Below are 17891 nucleotides of genomic sequence, written 5' to 3'. Positions count from 1 at the left end.
CTTCTTCCTCACACATAGAGCTCCTCAGGTCGGGATTCCCCTTTTGTATTTCCGAGAGGGAAGTGGCGCTAGATTTTGACTGTGAATGGGAAGTTCGAGTAGTCTACTCAAGCAGCCGCCTTTTTAGAAAAATGACCAAACTGGTGAAGTGACTTCTACCTGCTACAGCCAGAGACAAAGGTCATTTCTATGCGTTTGTTAGGAAAAACAATACCACGCTCATAATTTGGCATGCAAAGCACACGCACAGCCGGCTGAGCACCTGCACAGCAGTTGAAAACACGCTGGGCAGGAACAGAGCTGGCAGGTATGGCCCGGTGCTGTTTGGTAAGAATGCTTCTTGCAACGGCGTTCATACTCGTCACGAAAGACAAAAAGCAACCGAAGGCATGAATGCCATGAACTGACACAGTGTCGTACTGCTTCAGACAGTTCCTGTAGAAGAAAGGAATTGAAACTGCAGACCGTTTTCTGCTGTCCTGAACACATCTGCTGAAGTTCTGCATAATGGTTGCATGATAGTTGAGGTCATCAGATGGTGACGGCCAACACAGCGATACACTTTAAACCTCAGGATGGCTGCTTGTTTACGTGGGAGGCTTGAACCAGGTCTTGCAGTTGAAGGACATTATTTATTACCAGCAAGTCCCCCTCTCTGCTGTAGTGTCCTCGAGCAAGCATTGCTTTGCAAATAAAGGAGTGCTGTTCCAGCCTTGACCTCTGACCTCCCTGTGGAAGGTAGGCACAATAGAAGATGATATCCTCACCGGGAGCAACACAGGGGGGAGTCCCACTTTTAACTTAAGTATTTTCTTTAAAAAAAACGAATTGGCGTGATCCTAATTATGTTAATACAATATTTTGTGACCCTTTTTTATTTTGGTGATAAAGTAAAGTGCTGTAGTCAGTGTAATTAATTGCAGCAATTGGTGTTTATGGCAATAAAACAATTTTTTTTGAAATAAGAAAAAACACTCACCAGCAGTAAAAAAAACGTGTTTTTTATTTTTAAATATACAACCAGTTCTGACAACAACTGGATGCCCAGGACACGCTGGCCGTGTTCGGACAGCCATCATTAGGACTCATTGGCCAGACGGATGAATGGAGACTTACCAGCCTCGTGAATTTCCAGTGCGGTTCATGTTGTTATTTTCCAACTCTTCACGGCAAGGCTTCTATTAGAAGGCTGTAAGACTGACTCAGCTATGAAAAGTGAAAACCTTGTTGAAATAGCCTCAAGTATATGCTGACCTGTACAGGGGATTAGCATAAATACCCGAGTGGACGGAGCATTAGGACCACTCTGTATGCCGAGTGTTGCGTCATGACAGCCCAGGGTCAGCATGGGAGGTCCTTTTAGTCGTGTGTTTGTGTGTTTGTGAGGAAGGGAAAGAAACTGATTCCCTGGACAAGTCCTGTTCAATTGATTAACTTAATGCTCGCTCAAAGGTCCTTTTTCAGAGCTGGTGTTTGCCGGCCCGCTCACACAACTGTTTGAACTTGACGTGCCACAGGAAATTATTCTGCCAAAATAACTATTTAGCTCGTGTGCTCCATCCGTGCCATTGTGTTTTAAAAATGTTGAAAAACGATCAAGGGACAACCATAGAAACGTGTTGTTGTGAGGTTTTGGCGCTTTGGTTGTAACACTGTGTGTCATCTGATCCACAGAAAAGGATTTAAACACGAAATGTATCGTGGAGATGGAGAAGAACCAGACGATCCTCCATCCTGGAGGAGCTAACCTGGGCAAAGGAGACTCCAGGTACGTTCGTCACAAGTTTGACCACAGTCTGTGTCCTACACAAGTCAGTGCCTATGAATGAATGAATGAATGAATGAATGAATGAATGAATGAATGAATATATATATATTTTTTTTTTCGAGGGGAATTGTGTATTGCAACATACATCTTACACAGCACTGAATATGAGACGTGGTACTGGGAGGCGTGAGGTGAAATGGACAGGTGCCTGCAGGTGTTCTGAAAACAATGGGAAGTTAACACTTATCGTCCAGTTGCTTCAATTTGCATACATTTGTATTCCCTCTCTGTCATACTGCAGTCAAATCTGAAAACACAGACGGGATACACACACTTTTCACATCCTGTATGACTTGTGTGTCAATACAGCAAGTACTCAGTCATAGAACTCTGTATGTTGTTATGAGCCCCTTTCCATTGCCCTCACACAGACACGGGGTAGACTCACAGCTGTGCTTTATTTCTTTAATCCTTACTCTCAGCGATGTGCTTCGCCTTGGAAATTTTCTTCCTTTTTCCCGATTGCTACTTTCAAAAAGCTGTTCTCAGACTTGTTTGGAATGTTCCTTTGTTGTCATGATGTAGCTTTTGGCAGGAAGCTGACTAACCAGCTGTTGGGCCTCCTCGAGGCAGGTGTATCTCAGCTCAAATCACTCGTTCCCTCGCGTGGCTTTTACTCCGTTTCCATCCTGTTGACCAGCTGCCGTTTGGTGGGTAATGCTGAAATGTGCTCGGAGTCTTGAGTGTCTCTGGATCCGGTCGCACCGGGCCGAACACAAATGTGCGACTGCGTGTACTCTGTGTCTGAGAGAGGGAGGACTAACTGAGAAGTGAACCCCCCCCGAATCTGTAATGAAACAGCTGTAATAAATACAGCTGTTTCAACAGCATGGAGGCGGATGGAGACAACTCTACATGAGAAGACCGACTCCAGTCTTGTGTTCGCTCACTGCGCCGGGTCGTAACTCCCACCGCCCGGCTTCCTCTCTTTTTTCTCAGCTCTTCCGTTTCCGTGGCAACACGGGGGGAGGTTAACTCCGGGTGACCGTGGAGCCCCTTCCTTCAGTGTGGAGACGATGGAAGAGGGGGGGCAAAAAAGAAAAAAGAAACCTCATTTACTCGAGCATCTGTCGACCATAAACTTTCCCCACTGACGTTTATGGAGGACTAAACAAGAGCAGCGCTGTAGTTTCTCTCTCCGTCTCTCTCGCTGACAAAAGAGCGAGGAAGCAGCAGGAGGAGGACGGACTGACTGATGGCTGCCCTCAGCGTGCAGATGCTATGTTTGTTTTGTTTGTTTTCTATTTCCATACTGGCTTAATTGGAGGATTGTCTTTTACTCAGCATATTACTTAATAGTTGAGAAAGACGTGAGTGGATTCATCGAGGAAGCGGGCAGTAAAGTTAGGATGTTGCAGGTGCGTTACCAGGATCCTCTTTGTTTAAAAGTGAGCAGACATATCTGCAGCAGATAAGAAAAAAGAAAGTGCCGCTCCCTGACTGAATCCAAACGGTGTCTATTGTTTCACAGCTCACCTTTAAAATGACTGACGTTGCAGTCGGAGATACGGATGTTATTACATCGATTGGATATGAAAGAGAGGTGTTCTGTTGCTTTGTAATATGAATGGTGTAGTTCTGCTGTTGATAAAAGGTAAAATAAGCAATTCTTAGACCACATTGCCCGCCTTGTTTCATCAAATGTTGCGTCACACACCGGGTTTGTGAGGAGCCTTCCTAGACGAGCGACCGGAGTGGACACTGCGGACATATTGATTTCAGCGACAGTTAAAATAGTTGTTTTTTCGAAAATGTGACTAACAATTTCAAATGGCTCTTATGATATACTATGATATATAGGATATATATATATGATATATATCCACCCAGTGTGTAGACAGTCTCTCTCGCTCTCTCAAAATTCAAATTTGCTTTATTGGCATGAACGTTTAGAAGCGGTATTGCCAAAGCATCAAAAAATGTAAACATACAATAATATTAATCTCTCTCTCTCTACACATGCTGTTGCATTAGAATGAGGCCCGAGCTGCGAGACAAGAATGAATCAGTGAATTGTAATAATTCATTTGTCAGAATTATATTATTATATTGTTAATATGAGTTCTGTTACACACCTCCCTGATGTATTAAAGATGAGCCACAAAAGATAACAGTTTGATGCCATAACATTTTGTAGAAACTAAACCAAGTTTCATTCTGTGGTTTACCTGATCAAAGCATCCACAGACTTCTCTTTGAATTCTTCCTTCTTTGAAGGTTTTTAAATCTTTTTTTCCCCTCCTCTCCTCAGTTGTGTTTTGCCTGTGTGTGTGTGTGTGTGTGTGTGTGTGTGTTTCAGTTTTTCCACCAGCAGTGCGAGCTGGGCAGCGAGACTTCAGTTCCTCACGCTGCCACTCTCAGTGACTCACTGCGGCGGTGATTGTGGCATAAATCTTTTTTTAAGTACTGCTTATAGAGGATCATCAAGGCTGTGATGTACAAGCGCTCAGTTTTGTTTCTTTCTTTTTGTCTCTCTTTGTAATGGAAATCTTAAGCTACATAGTCCGCACATTTTATTTTGTCTGCCCTTCTGCTGTTGCACCTGCTCTGCCTGAATCACTTTGCAACCACCCGGGATGTCCTGACCTCCACAGCGCTTTCTCTCCAGTCCGTCTGATAAGCAGACAGCTCGGCTCCCACGCCGCCGTGTTGTCAAACAGTTTGCGTGATGACCCGAGGCTTTTTGCATCGGGTCGGTGAAGCCGGATGTTGACACACTCCGACAGCGATCTGTCTCCCGTCAGATGTCGGTGATGCAAAGGAGATGTTGGACATTTTGTGTGTGTCTGTTTGCTAGCATGTGATTTTAGGACGTGGAGGATCTACAGTGTATTTGATCCTGTAGGAACAGAGACGTGATGTTTTGATGCAAGGCAAAGTGCTTAAACAGTCCAGCCTGTAACCAACCATGTGGTGGTTGGAGTTGCTTACGGCCCGCTGACATAATGACAGAGTTAGGAATTTAGGAAAGAGAGTCTCATTCGTTCACAGGCCACGCTGGCTCATTTAACACACTTTTCCAGTTTCAGACCAGGCTCAGGTAGAGGCTGCCGAGTTAACAAAACTCATTTAGAAAAAGTGAATATCAAAGTATAGCAAACATTTTTGCAACATATGCCTTTAACAGTATGTGGTGCGTGTCTTGAGGCCTCTTTTCGGGCGACAGACAAACATTCACAAGCTGTTGTGCTGCAGCCCGCCGAATATTGGGACTTTCTCATGAATACATCACCATGATGAGCATAAATTGAGCTGGTCTGAAGAATAAAGGACTAATAAGAGAGAAGAGGAAGCAAGCTCCAGGGGGCAGGAGGAGAGCACTGGTCCATCTCTCACACATGTGAGGAGGCTACCATCGTCACTGCTGCCCAGTTAAGAGCGCTGCTGTCCAACTATGCATCGTTGGACAGCAGCGCTGAATACAAATATGCACATTTTTCTGCTGGTGAGGCTGAACCCTGACTGTGTGAGATGGTACGAATGGATGGAATTAGCGTCGAGCTTGTGTTTGACATGACAATCTAGAGTCTGGTAGAGCCTGGTTGAAGAATTTCTCATTCTGGTGCTAATGGGCAAGCAGAATGAGAGTAGAAGCAGACCGTACTCTGAATTATTACGAAGCATGCGCTATAGAACAAATCTGCCTTGAGCCCACAGATACACATACCACGTATTTACATTCACATTTTAAATGGCTTAGATGCAAGTAAAATACAGCACCTGAGCACTGAGCAGTGGTTGGTATCATCCACTTTAAGTACAGCTTGTGTATGTAGGAGGAGATGCTCGGGCCGTCTACCGTATAATCATTTTCACAGTATGTGGGGAGCTACACAATGTTGTTCAGTATATGTTCTGAACTGTATTAGCCTGTTACATGTCCTGTTGTCCTCCGCCGTCACTGTGTACTGTGCTACGCTGATGCCCTTCCTGCTTCAGCTTAACATTCCAGTCTCAGGCCCAGCCTCTTTCCTCCATTCCTCCCTACACAGCCGAGGATGGTACAGTCCCAGAGGGGAGAAAAGAAGAAAGAATAATGCAAGGACGGTAGAGAAGGGGTGGGGGGGGGGGGAGCAGCCATGCATTAAGTTATTTTTTAAATGACGGTGATCAGAGCAGGCCGAAGGGAGGAGGGATGAATGGCAGTGTTCGAGGGCCGAGGGAGGCGGGCTCAGGGCTCTCCTGGCCTCATTCTCCCGTCTCATTGGTCGGGCTTTAGCTTCGTTCATGGGCGACCCCTCTCGCCCGCAGCCTCTGAAGCGGCCACGACAACTGTCATCACTACGTACGTCAAAACCTGCCACACGGATTTCAGCCCTATAGTGTCTGGACATGTGACCGTGGGGAGATGGTCGGCATGTAGGATGCTCCCAAAGCTTTTTACACATTTTTGTCCAATATTAGGACCGAGTGAACACCAGAAACCTGTCTCTTAATGCCCCAAAAACAGTCTTCTGGATGAACGTCAACCCCCGCGTAGAAGACGTCCCAATAGCGTCGCGCTGCTGGAATCGGTTAGGCTTTACCCTGCGTGCATTCGCTCTCTGAATGCGGAACGTCGGTGAAATATGAAGTGTTGCAGATTTTTGGACTGGATGCTGGCTGGTTTCGCGCGAGAACTGCAGCTTTGGCGTTCTGTAAAGAATGTGCACGGGTAAAAGGAAACAGGTGTGTCTTTGTGTGTGTGTGTGTGTGTGTGTTCCTGTACGAGAGCCAGTCGGAGACATTTTTGTGATGTGGCTCGGGGTCAAGGTTAGAGGATCCGGGGTCAGGTCAGGCGTTTAGCACTGATGAAGAGCATTACTGAGAATGTAGTAAGAATGAATGTAGTTGAGGGGTCCTCATGAGGAGGGACTGCCATTGTTGAGCGTTCTGTTTCCTCAGGGCTCGCTGGGACGTTGTCATATTACAGGAAGCGCCGACCGAATGTTTGACATTAATGCCCGAATGACAAGTCACTGCCACGAGAAAGCGTGTCAGTTAGTTTTATTCAAATTTGACAAGGAATTGACATGACATTAGCAGATTCATTGTCTGCTCATTTGACGCAGTGGCTTAAACATAACAAAGTACAAACCCTGTCACTATCTTGTCCTGCCAACTACATGCTTGAAGTAGATGTTTTACAGAGAGGAAGACATTTATTTTATATTGGACAGGCATATTGAATGTTTAAGATAGGTTCATCTTTCTGCAGCTTTGTTTTATGTATTTATTCATTTTGTACTTCTTTAGCTTTTCTTAAGCTTCAGCTTTAGTCTGGATACTCTGCCGTGCCTCATATGCAGAGATAGCCAGATGGGTGTGCTGTGTGCTGAGGAGATCGGTTTTAAAGGACATGGCTGTTGGCTAAACGTTGTAAATTCTGACACTGTTGTGTGTGGGTTCCTTTGTGTCGTGTCAATGCCTGCTTGCATCACATTTCCTCAGTTTATCTGGAAAAGATCACACCGATATTGGGGCTAATCCCCCTCTCTTTTTTTTTTTTTTAAATGTCAATTTATTTATTTGTATACGTCAGAGCCGTTTTCCCTGTTACTCTCTGAGCGTGACTTCGACCCAGTAACCCCTCTACGCCACCATCTGATTCTACCACACACTACACTCAACCCCCTTCCAACTTCACTACCAACCCCCTCCACACACACACACACACACACACACACACATGCCCACACACAGACATTCCCACAACAATTCAGATCCAAGTTTTTTAGGTTTTTTTTATGTCCTCTCAAGCCCTCAGACATGAATGCTGGTCCTACCCCAACATCCACAGATCCACATCCACAGACGTGCACCCTGACCAAATCCCCCGGGAAGTTGCTTTGACATGTGACAAACAAACAACTCGTCAACAAGCTACTCGCGCACAAGGCCGACTATGAATCAAATGTGTGCTAAAGTGACTAAGGCCCGAGGCCGGCGGCTCCATCTCGGCCTTTGTCTTTCATTCCGTCTCTGCTCACCCGTCTTTATTGCTCTTTCTGACCCTCTTTGTCAAAAAAAGAAAAGACAAAAAAGTTGATAAATAATTTCTATTCTCGGCCTGGCGCTGGCTTGCAGGGTGAGCCTGGAGTTTGCGGGGTTAGGCCTGTCACTTTAAAATCGACTAAATACAGGGCTAAAAGTTTCCGTTGTGAAACGGGGCTGAAGTAAACAACGCTGTACTACTGACACTGCACCTCTGAGTTTCGGTTAACCCCGGGTTAACAATGCGTGCGTGAAAAGGGGCCAAGTTGTCCCAGGGTCACCTCCTGCAGTGTGAAAAGCCTTTTGAAGGGCTGAACTGCATCTTCTGTGACGTGTGCACTAAATGTCATCTCCCTATCTCTCCACATGCTGCTGTGGACCTTGACCTCGCCCAACATCAACAGGAATCAGTCCAAGGTAACGGCACACACCGACATGCACAGACACTTCTCAGACTGAGCTTATTCCGTGGCTGTGAATCATTGCGGTGTCGAACAAAGAGGCCGCTGTATTTCACCGACTCGCTTTGTGAATCGGCAGTAACCGCCCATGCAGCGATGTAAAGTAATGATTTGTAAAACAGTTTTTATTTCTAGTTAAATTTTTTTACTTTAAACGCCCAAGGAATATTTGTTGCTAGGAAACTGACATGTCTGTGGCTGTGCGGCGGCTCACTTTACTGGATGTCAGCATTTGTCTTTGTGCCCCATAAGTGCCCTAACCCCAACCCATGAACCACACGACACATAAAGTGCACCGTTACACGTTACACGTTTCTGAAAGCCAATTAAATCAAACATTTTAAACTGGTAAGATGGATAATATCTACATCACAAATCCCAGTTGACTGCCATTTTTAGAAATAACTCATTCAAACACAACCTACAATTGGAGGGAACCTCCTTCATATATATGGACGTTTTTTCCAAAAACTGTTTGGCAAGTCAAAGGTGAAATGTGTTCTTAAATGTTTTGATTGCTGCGTTACAGTCGGCCGTAGATTAGTGACGTTTGTGTCTCATGCTGCCACATGTTTCTCCTCCCAGGTCTTTGCCTACGATTACTGTTTCTGGTCCATGGATGAGACGGACAAGGAGAGATTTGCTGGTTAGTTCACACAGTATTTCAAGTTTTAACATTTTCCCACTAAAACATATGGGTTCATAAAGTATCCATATTCACAATGAAACTGAGTAAACTTCTGTGTTTGTGTGTCCAGATCAGGAGGTGGTCTTCCAGTGCCTTGGGGAAAGTCTCCTCCGCAACGCCTTCCAGGGCTACAATGCCTGTATCTTTGCCTATGGACAAACCGGTAATTAACCGAGAGACAGCTCGCTCGTCTGTTAACAATACGATGTGAATCTATTTCATTACAGAGCCTATTAAATACCTACAGGGCACGCTGTGTGAGCAATGTCTCTTTAGCCTCATTAGTGTAGCGCCCTAAAGCTTTTTGTATCGTGATTAAGAGAGGAGTGTCAGTGTGGATGTGTTGCAGCAGGAAGGTTGGACAGCCTCTGTTCGCTACGGTATGAAACAAATCCAAGAGCTCAAAAGCAGTTTCCAACCAAAAGCAGAACTTAAGAGGCACGGTAGACCTTCAGAATGTTGCTAGAACCCAAACGCACGTAAGCAGTGTTGTGCATACGGCGCAGATATCTGAACGGGTTAAAATGAACACTTGATAGACTCTGATTCTGATGAGTCATTCCGGTGTCTACACAAAGCCAGAATGAGTTGGGCCCTCAGGGGCCACTTTCTCACCAACACGACAAAATAGTGTTCCAGGTTTTTGACACTTCAGAGGTTTTAATTCAACTTTATGTTCTAGCATTGAGGTCAGAGTTGGTGGAGTAGCATCTTGTTTTTTATAAAATTTTATATTTAAAATTTAGATCAATGTAATCCAGTCCAGTGCAACACCACCTTTATCTCCGACCTCAGTAATAAACATATTGAATTTACACATTTGCGACCATGCCAAGGAATACTGAACGTTGTTAACATTGTGACGGTATAATTTACGCCTGAGCAGTTTTATTGGTTTTTATTATATTGCATACTTGCACCTAATGTAGTGGCCACTTGTTTAATATTTAATGACTCCGTGTGTGTGTGTGTGTCTCTTTCTTTACCAGGTTCGGGGAAGTCGTACACCATGATGGGTTCGGGGGACCAGCCGGGTCTGATTCCGCGTCTGTGCAGCGCTTTGTTTGACAGAACCCAGAAGGAACAGCGGGAGGAGGAGTGCTTCACCGTTGAGGTGTCCTACATGGAGATCTACAACGAGAAGGTCCGAGATCTGCTCGACCCCAAAGGGTACGACCTCGACTTAATCCTCAAAACTTATAGGGAAGAATCATTTTCTTTCTCTCTGTCTAAGGTTACTTTTAGTTTTCAGTCATGGGCTGGGGCATCAACCTTAAATATACAAGTTAGTTGGTAGGAGAGCAAGTTGCTGGTGGATTCTGGGATGGTCAGTGGATGAAAAGATCACTCTCTGCCTCGCAGTCGCTGATCGAGTCCAGTTCATCTCCAGCAGGTCAGCAGTAAATCAGCAGCACAGGCCTGCGGCTGCTGCCCCAGACAGCATGACCTCTGACCTTCCCTCACTATGTGACCTTTAACCTCTGAAAGGGGCCAAAGAGAAGCAGACCATCTGACAGCCATATGGGCTTTTTACTGTGGAGCAGAGAATGATGAAGTTGTGAGGCCTGGAGCAAGTTTGAATCGGCGTCGGAGAGACGAGTGCTCACCAAAGTCCCTGTGAACTGGGGGGGGGGGGGGTGGCCAGAACCAGAACCAGCTGAGCCTATATTGACTCCTGCGAATACACCAGAGGAATAGTAATTTACGAGCTGTGACCACGTTGTTTGTCTGTGTTTTAAACCTGTTTTTATTTTCTGTCCAGGGGAAGACAAACTCTGAGGGTGAGGGAACATAAAGTTTTGGGTCCCTACGTGGACGGCCTGTCTCGACTCGCTGTGGCCTGCTACAAGGTAAAAATAAATACATTTATTGACTTGCTAATTGACGTCTTCTGCTGTGTTGCATCCTGGCTGCCACTCTGACCAAGTGTGTCGGTGTCCAGCTGACACGGATGTCTGCAGCGCATCGTACTGGCATTCCTTCTGGCTTATCTTTAAAGTTTGAGGATTTGTAACAGCGTTGCTCACGTGACGACAGCAGTCTGCTTAGTAAGTGCCCGACCAATCACACTGGAAAGAGGCTGGTGATAAAAATGTCAGCATTAATTACCTTTTTCTTAGTTAATATTGGGCTTCCCTTCAAACTCTTCGTCAATTAAAGCAGTCACTAAATACATAGATGCATTGAATATTACCAAATTTACTGTATAATATTCCTCACAGTTATTGTTTAGTTTATTCATGTGTTTGTTGTGTGATTTCTCTTGCTCTGCCAGGACGTCGAGTCTCTGATGTCGGAGGGGAATAAGTCTCGGACCGTCGCCGCTACCAACATGAATGAGGAGAGCAGTCGGTCGCACGGCGTCTTCAACATCATCCTCACACACACACTGAAAGACTTGCAGTCTGGGGTGAGATACAACACACACGGACCAGTGCACTACAAGTTCATCCTAGTTTGCACATCATCAGACATCCCCTCCCTCCTTCTGTTGCCCCAGAATCCATCTGCTACATCTTGAATGTGGTGGTGTTTTTCTGTGATTTATAGTATCTGTCAACATATTCCAGAGGTGTATGTGTAATTGTGTACACTTGACTGGTCAAACGGTGCCTGGTGTCTGATCCATCACCCCCTGCCGCCTACCGGGGGAAAAGGTAGTTACAAAACGGGATGATGTCAGCTCAGCTGTCTGACCGGGCACTCTGGGAAAAGAGCTTAATGACTAATTCTCCATCCTCACTGACCCGCTTGGGCTCTCCTGCTCCTTGCTCTTATTTCCAGATAGACTTCGCCACCAGCGAATCCTGTTAATAATTCAAAGGCATGACTTTGAGTTTGTCAGCTGATACAGCCTGCTCTGTTTTCACGGCACACCCAGAGTCACTCACTCAGTAGCTTCATCAAGCAACCTGCTAATACGTAGACTGTGTAGTCAGTGAATCACATCCTGTGTCTGGATGCGTCAGTTCTTTATTGTTTTTATTGCTTTATTACATTTTTTCCTCATTCTACTTGAGCTCTGATCCGAGTAATTCATTCTATTTTTTATTTACACAGCGTTGGTCGGTTAGTATGTCGTATGATGCCTGTTTTTATGTTCCACTTTTTGTTGCTTCGTGGTGCTCGGCAGTTATGAGCGAAAGAAAAACTGAGAACAGTGTGCAAAAAAACCTTAAGTGCATTATAACGAAACGGTTGATCCTCGGACAACGTTTCATGAGAAACGGTAGCTACAGTAGCATCTAACCGGTATGGAACCCCAGAGTGTTTGCTAAATACATGCACCGAGTGTGAATGAAAACAGCCAAATGGATATCCTAATTTGGTTGTTTAACTATTTCTTAATTCATAAATATGGAAAGCAAGGATACACATTTATAAAGTTATTTTGAGCATCAATCGTCAGAAAAATAGACAAAACAAAACAACTAATTGAAGAACTTGTGATCTGCATTTTTCTGACTTATGGTCTAAAAGATTAATAATGAATCAATGAAATAATTACCAGGTGAATCAGCAATGAACATAATCATTGGTGCTTGAAACTGTTGTGCATTTGACTCAAATAACTGGATGTAGTGATCAGTTGAGCTTTAAATGTATGCAGACCATCTTGTGTTTTAACGATCACAGCATTCGAGCTCGTCTGTGCCCCCTAACGGCTCAGCCAGTGGGAGGAACAGTGATGAAGGCACGGGGTTTAAAAAAAAAAAAGAAAGAGCTACCTATGACGTGTAGCGTAATCCTGGGATGAGTCATTCTGTCGCTCACCACAGGATTTCCTTTCAGTAGCGTGTCCTGCTCAGACTTGTCAACCAAAGACTCAAAGTTCAGTCAGTCTGAACTTTGGCCCTGTTTGCTGCCACCTCTCCGTTGTTTGCTGTGTCGTTCTGTGCTCTGCTGAATCCTGTCAAGCTTTGGTGACATAGTTGAATGTTCAAAATAATAATGATTTGTTTTTAAATTTTTTCCCCATGATGTCACCTCCTAGATATTTAGCGTGTATTGATGCCCTGACACTTGTTCTGTGCTGGTACCTTAAAGCTGCTGTATGTCCTGCCTGCTGACCTGGTTACTGACCTCTCGGTTTCACGAATCCCTTGTTAAGAAAGGAAGATGCCTCTGGCTGGTGTTTCCTCCTTTTCTCTTATTTCATCAGCCAGCTAGACATTATGAATTAAATAGGACAAAGAGTGTCTGCATGCTGTTTCACCAACGGTTCTCAGTCGACATATAAACACTGGCTATGTGAAGGCTTGTACTTCACAGAAGCACTGCGGCTGAACACTCCCAGCTTAGACACAGACGGAGGACTGCTCTGCTGTGCAGCAGTCAGGTGAAGATCAGGTGTTAACGTTCGGCCCCGTCAGCTGCTGACCTGTCGCGCTTGGCCAGGAGTGGATCTGTCCCGGTATAGATGGCAATGTGATATCCGCACCTTCAGCAGCCCGTGAGAGGAAACCAAAGGAACCCGTCAACAAGAGACTGAAAGATGAGAAACCAAAGTCCTGCAGAGCCCTTGGTTGGCAGAATCGCAGGAATCTAAGAAAGCATAGAGAAGGTCTGAACAAGGGCCGACGGAAGCATCCAGCCAAGCGAGAGCAACGTTGTCGAGGGGAGCTTTGCTGATAAAACGCCTTGTTGTTTATTCCTGGGTTGTCTGTTGCTTTCATGCTGGCAAATCACAGAACATGCTGAGTTGAAAGCTGCTGAACACCCCAGCAAGGGTTGCCTTGATGTAGCGTCTCCCTGGTGATTAATGAGCCATCCTGTCAGACCTCATGCGGATGAACGACACCGCTCTCCTTAATGTCCTGGACCGCAGCGCCAAGTAATTTGTGTGTCTTAGACCAGAACATCAGCTGGTTTTGATTGAGCAAGGGACAGGAATGAGAATCAACCCATGTCATGCTTCAAGGCCACCGCTGAAGCTCCACGTCCATCCGGCCCACTGAAACGGCATGATGTTGCTGCAAGACAGAAAGACAATTCTCTCACAGGGTAATTCATTGAGCAAAATATTCCCTAATGTTCAATACTGCCAGTTGGGGCAAGTTTTAAAGTGGTCTGGGCAGAATTGTCCAGCGAGGCAAATTTTAAAAGCCGTCTCGTGTGGACAACCATCCGCAAAATACACCTTTTTTTTTTCTAATGGAAAGTAGGGGTGTGGCATTACTGTTTAAATAAAAAAATATGTAGAGAATGAGATGATAATCGGTCTCGTCTGTCTTTCTCTGCAGACGAGCGGGGAGAAGGTGAGTCGGTTGAGTTTGGTAGACTTGGCTGGAAGCGAGCGAGCAGCAAAGACTGGAGCGGCGGGGGAACGGCTGAAGGAGGGAAGCAACATCAACAAGTACGCCAACGCAGTTCAACACGGACACACAAACCCATGACTCGGGTTTCTCTTTTTTTTCGAACTACAGATTGTACTTGTATGCCTCATTGTTTTGGTCATTTGCATTTATAGCTATAAATGTGAAAGAAAGCATACAGCATTATTGGTTTTATTTATTTTTTGTGAATTTATTGCCCCACTACAGCAACTTTACTTTCAGCTAAATCATAGAATAACACGAAGTGAATGTGTCTGGAAAAACCCTAATAACAAGCTTGATTTTAGGTAATCCCAACACACAGGGACATATCGACCATTGAACAGATGCATGAAATGACATGAGAAGCACTTAACCCGAGTGTTTTTGTGCATGTGTGTCAGGTCTCTCACCACGCTGGGCCTTGTGATCTCGGCGCTAGCTGAACAGGGAACAGCCAAGAACAAGAACAAGTTTGTTCCTTACAGAGACTCTGTTCTGACATGGCTGCTGAAGGTACACGATTAACACGTCCACCATACACTGGAAGCATTTCCCCCTTGTTCGACTGTCCAGTGCATGTTCTTTATTGTCTTATAATTTCTCTTTCCCGTCTCTGCCTCCTCCAGGACTGTCTGGGCGGCAACAGTCGCACGGCGATGGTTGCTACCGTGAGTCCAGCAGCCGACAACTACGAGGAGACGCTGTCGACGCTGCGCTATGCGGACCGAGCGAAGAGCATCGTTAACCACGCGGTGGTCAACGAGGACCCCAATGCTCGCATCATCAGGGAACTCCGAGAGGAAGTAGAGAAACTGCGAGTGCAACTGACTCAGGCGGAGGTGAGAGGTCTTTGGAATCTTAGAAATCGGCACGTAGAACTCTCTGCTTTCCCATGCTGATCTGCTTTTTCTGTTTTGTTTTTTCTCTCCAGTCTTTGAAGGCTCCCGAGCTGAAAGACCGACTGGAAGAGTCAGAGAAGTTGATTCAAGAGATGACCATCACGTGGGAGCAGAAGCTTCGCAAAACAGAGGAGGTCGCACAGGTGAGACACACTCGAGTGGTGAATATACGGTTATTAAACCAAACCTGTTGAGCTACAATACATAATCGCTACATTTGGTAAAACTACTCTCCAGCAATGACTTTAGAGATTGGATGATACACTTTGTGAATGCGATCTCTGTGTTTTGCAGGAGCGCCAGAAGCAGTTAGAGAGTCTGGGTATTTCTCTCCAGTCTTCAGGGATTAAAGTTGGAGACGATAAGAGTTTCCTCGTCAACCTCAACGCCGATCCTGCCCTCAACGAGCTGCTGGTGTACTATCTGAAGGTACACACCGAATAACAATCGGAGCAGATAAAGATACAATCTGTGATTGCATTTCAAAAAACAAAAGTCCATGCACATTATGAAGTTGTGTGGCTTTAATCCTGTAGACATGACTCTGTCAAGGTGGTTATATTATCCAACTCTCTGCGGATAACGTTTAGTCATATGTGGAATGTTGTTTTTTTTTAGGAGCACACAAAGGTGGGCTCGGCCGACTCTCAGGACATTCAGCTGTGCGGCATGGGCATCCAGGCAGAGCACTGCGTCATCGACATAACGGAGGATTCTGCGTTCATCCTCAGCCCCTACCGCAATGCTCGGTAAGGAACGCCGATATCTCAGACCCCGAGGTCTGAGTGTGTATGGGGGGGGGGAGCACCTACAGCCAGGGTTTAGAGGCATCCGTCTTCAACAATGAATCCTGATGCGGTCTGTGTTGTGTTCTAGGACATGTGTTAATGGTTCTCCAGTGACCAGTGCTCTGCAGCTTCACCACGGCGACCGAATCTTCTGGGGAAACAACCACTTCTTCAGGTAAATGATCAAATATTACTCATATTTGGTTGGTTGGTTTTTGTTTTCCCAGCCTGTATACACAAGAGCTATTATGTAAATTCAAGTTGACATAAGTTGCACCTCTTTTAAATATACGTATCATTTTCTTCAATATAGAAATTCGCTCAATTTATTTGAGTTGTTATTTAAACACAGTTGTATTACATCCTAGCAATGGTTTCTGCACCAGCGTGAGGATTGAAGATATTGTGCCATCTAAAGATATACAACATATCGCTGAGTTGATAGCAACTCAACCGACAGAAATGATACCAAAGATTACGGTCAATTAACTGGACATCCCACCTGCAGGATCAACCTGCCGAAACGGCGCTCTCGGGGAGCTGAGGACGAGGAGGGGGAGGGTGGCGTGATGAAGAACAGCGGCAGCAGTGAGCAGCTGGATGCGGATGGTGACACAGCCAGCGAAGTGTCCAGTGAAGTCAGCTTCTCCTACGAGTTCGCCCAGACAGAGGTCATGATGAAGGCCCTGGGCAATAATGGTAAGGAGGCGTGAAGGAAATCCAATATCTATATTCTGCATTGACGGAGCGTTAGTTGGTTTAGGCTCCTGTGTTTTCTGACTCCTCTACGTTTCGCTCCATCAGACCCCATGCAAGCAGTCCTGCAATCTCTGGAGAGGCAGCACGAGGAGGAGAAGCGCTCTGCTCTGGAGCGGCAGAGACAAATGTACGAGCAGGAACTCCAGCAGCTCCGCAAGAAGCTGAACCCGGACCGCCTGTCGGCCGGCCCCTTTGGAGGGCCGGCGTCCGGCCAGCAAGGTCCCGGACTGCAGTCTCACTACCGCAGCCTGGAGAGGCTCAGCATGGGAGGGATGAGTCATTCAACCAGCGCTCAGAGCAGACTGAGACAGTGGAATGAGGACAGGTTAGAGTGAATTCATTTCATTTTTACATCTCTTTTTACACCACCTCTTTCTAATTCCCTCCCCCTCGCATCTGTCCCCTCTTCTTCACTGCCACCCCCGCTCCTCCTTCAGGGAGGCAGTGTTGGTCAGGAGTCTGCGGCGGTTGAGGGAGCAGATAGTGAGAGCAAACCTCCTGGTGCAAGAAGCCTGTTTCATCTCTGAGGAGCTGGAGCGACACACAGAGTACAGAGTCACTCTCCAAATCCCATCAGACAACCTCAACGCAAACCGCAAGGTCTCTCTCTCTCTCACACACACACACACACACAAAAGAGCATGTAGACAAACACACATGCACAGAGCTCCCTGTCATCTGTTTTTACCACAGACAATTCTCAAAATACATCTGTGTGTGTGTGTGTAGAGGGATGCAGTGCTCAGCGAACCAGCGATTCAGGTCAGACGACGGTGTCGAGGGAAGCAGATCTGGAGTCTGGAGAAGATGGAGAACCGTCTGGTTGACATGAGAGAGCTCTACCAAGAGTGGCAGGACTACCACCTCCATCACCAAGACAACCCTGTGAGTTACTTGACAAAGTTAAGATGCGCTAGGACTCTCATATCGGTAAAACAACGTTTTATTGTATTCCACATTTTCCTCCTTTCCTTGTTCAGGTGATGCGCTCGTATTTCCGCCGGGCAGACCCGTTCTTCGACGAGCAGGAAAACCACAGTCTGATCGGCGTTGCAAATGTCTTCCTTTCCTGTCTCTTCTATGATGTCAAGCTGCAGTACGCTGTTCCCATCATCAACCAGAAGGGAGAGGTACAGTAGTCCCAGACCTGTTGGTTATCAATTTGATCCCTCCATCT

At 45.9% G+C, this 17891-nt stretch overlaps 1 protein-coding gene across 1 annotated transcript in view; it reads left to right on the top strand.

The window, feature by feature from the left end:
- Window positions 1-17891, top strand: part of kif13ba (kinesin family member 13Ba) — a 33251-nt gene that overhangs the window by 3020 nt on the left and 12340 nt on the right. Inside the window, exons 2-20 of the mRNA XM_079290004.1 lie at window positions 1675-1768; window positions 8206-8218; window positions 8848-8908; window positions 9021-9113; window positions 9940-10120; window positions 10713-10800; window positions 11226-11360; window positions 14194-14306; window positions 14670-14781; window positions 14895-15107; window positions 15200-15310; window positions 15462-15596; window positions 15786-15916; window positions 16044-16130; window positions 16464-16654; window positions 16760-17039; window positions 17152-17314; window positions 17444-17599; window positions 17695-17844. Coding sequence (XP_079146130.1) covers window positions 1675-1768; window positions 8206-8218; window positions 8848-8908; window positions 9021-9113; window positions 9940-10120; window positions 10713-10800; window positions 11226-11360; window positions 14194-14306; window positions 14670-14781; window positions 14895-15107; window positions 15200-15310; window positions 15462-15596; window positions 15786-15916; window positions 16044-16130; window positions 16464-16654; window positions 16760-17039; window positions 17152-17314; window positions 17444-17599; window positions 17695-17844 — 2507 coding nt within the window. The remainder of the gene's footprint in view (window positions 1-1674; window positions 1769-8205; window positions 8219-8847; window positions 8909-9020; window positions 9114-9939; window positions 10121-10712; window positions 10801-11225; window positions 11361-14193; window positions 14307-14669; window positions 14782-14894; window positions 15108-15199; window positions 15311-15461; window positions 15597-15785; window positions 15917-16043; window positions 16131-16463; window positions 16655-16759; window positions 17040-17151; window positions 17315-17443; window positions 17600-17694; window positions 17845-17891) is intronic.

The sequence above is a fragment of the Melanostigma gelatinosum genome (genome assembly GCF_949748355.1).
Source record: "Melanostigma gelatinosum genome assembly, chromosome: 2".
Taxonomy (NCBI): Eukaryota; Metazoa; Chordata; class Actinopteri; order Perciformes; family Zoarcidae; genus Melanostigma; species Melanostigma gelatinosum.
Note: the sequence above shows the minus strand (reverse complement) of the source record. Positions and strands in the feature narration are given on the sequence as shown.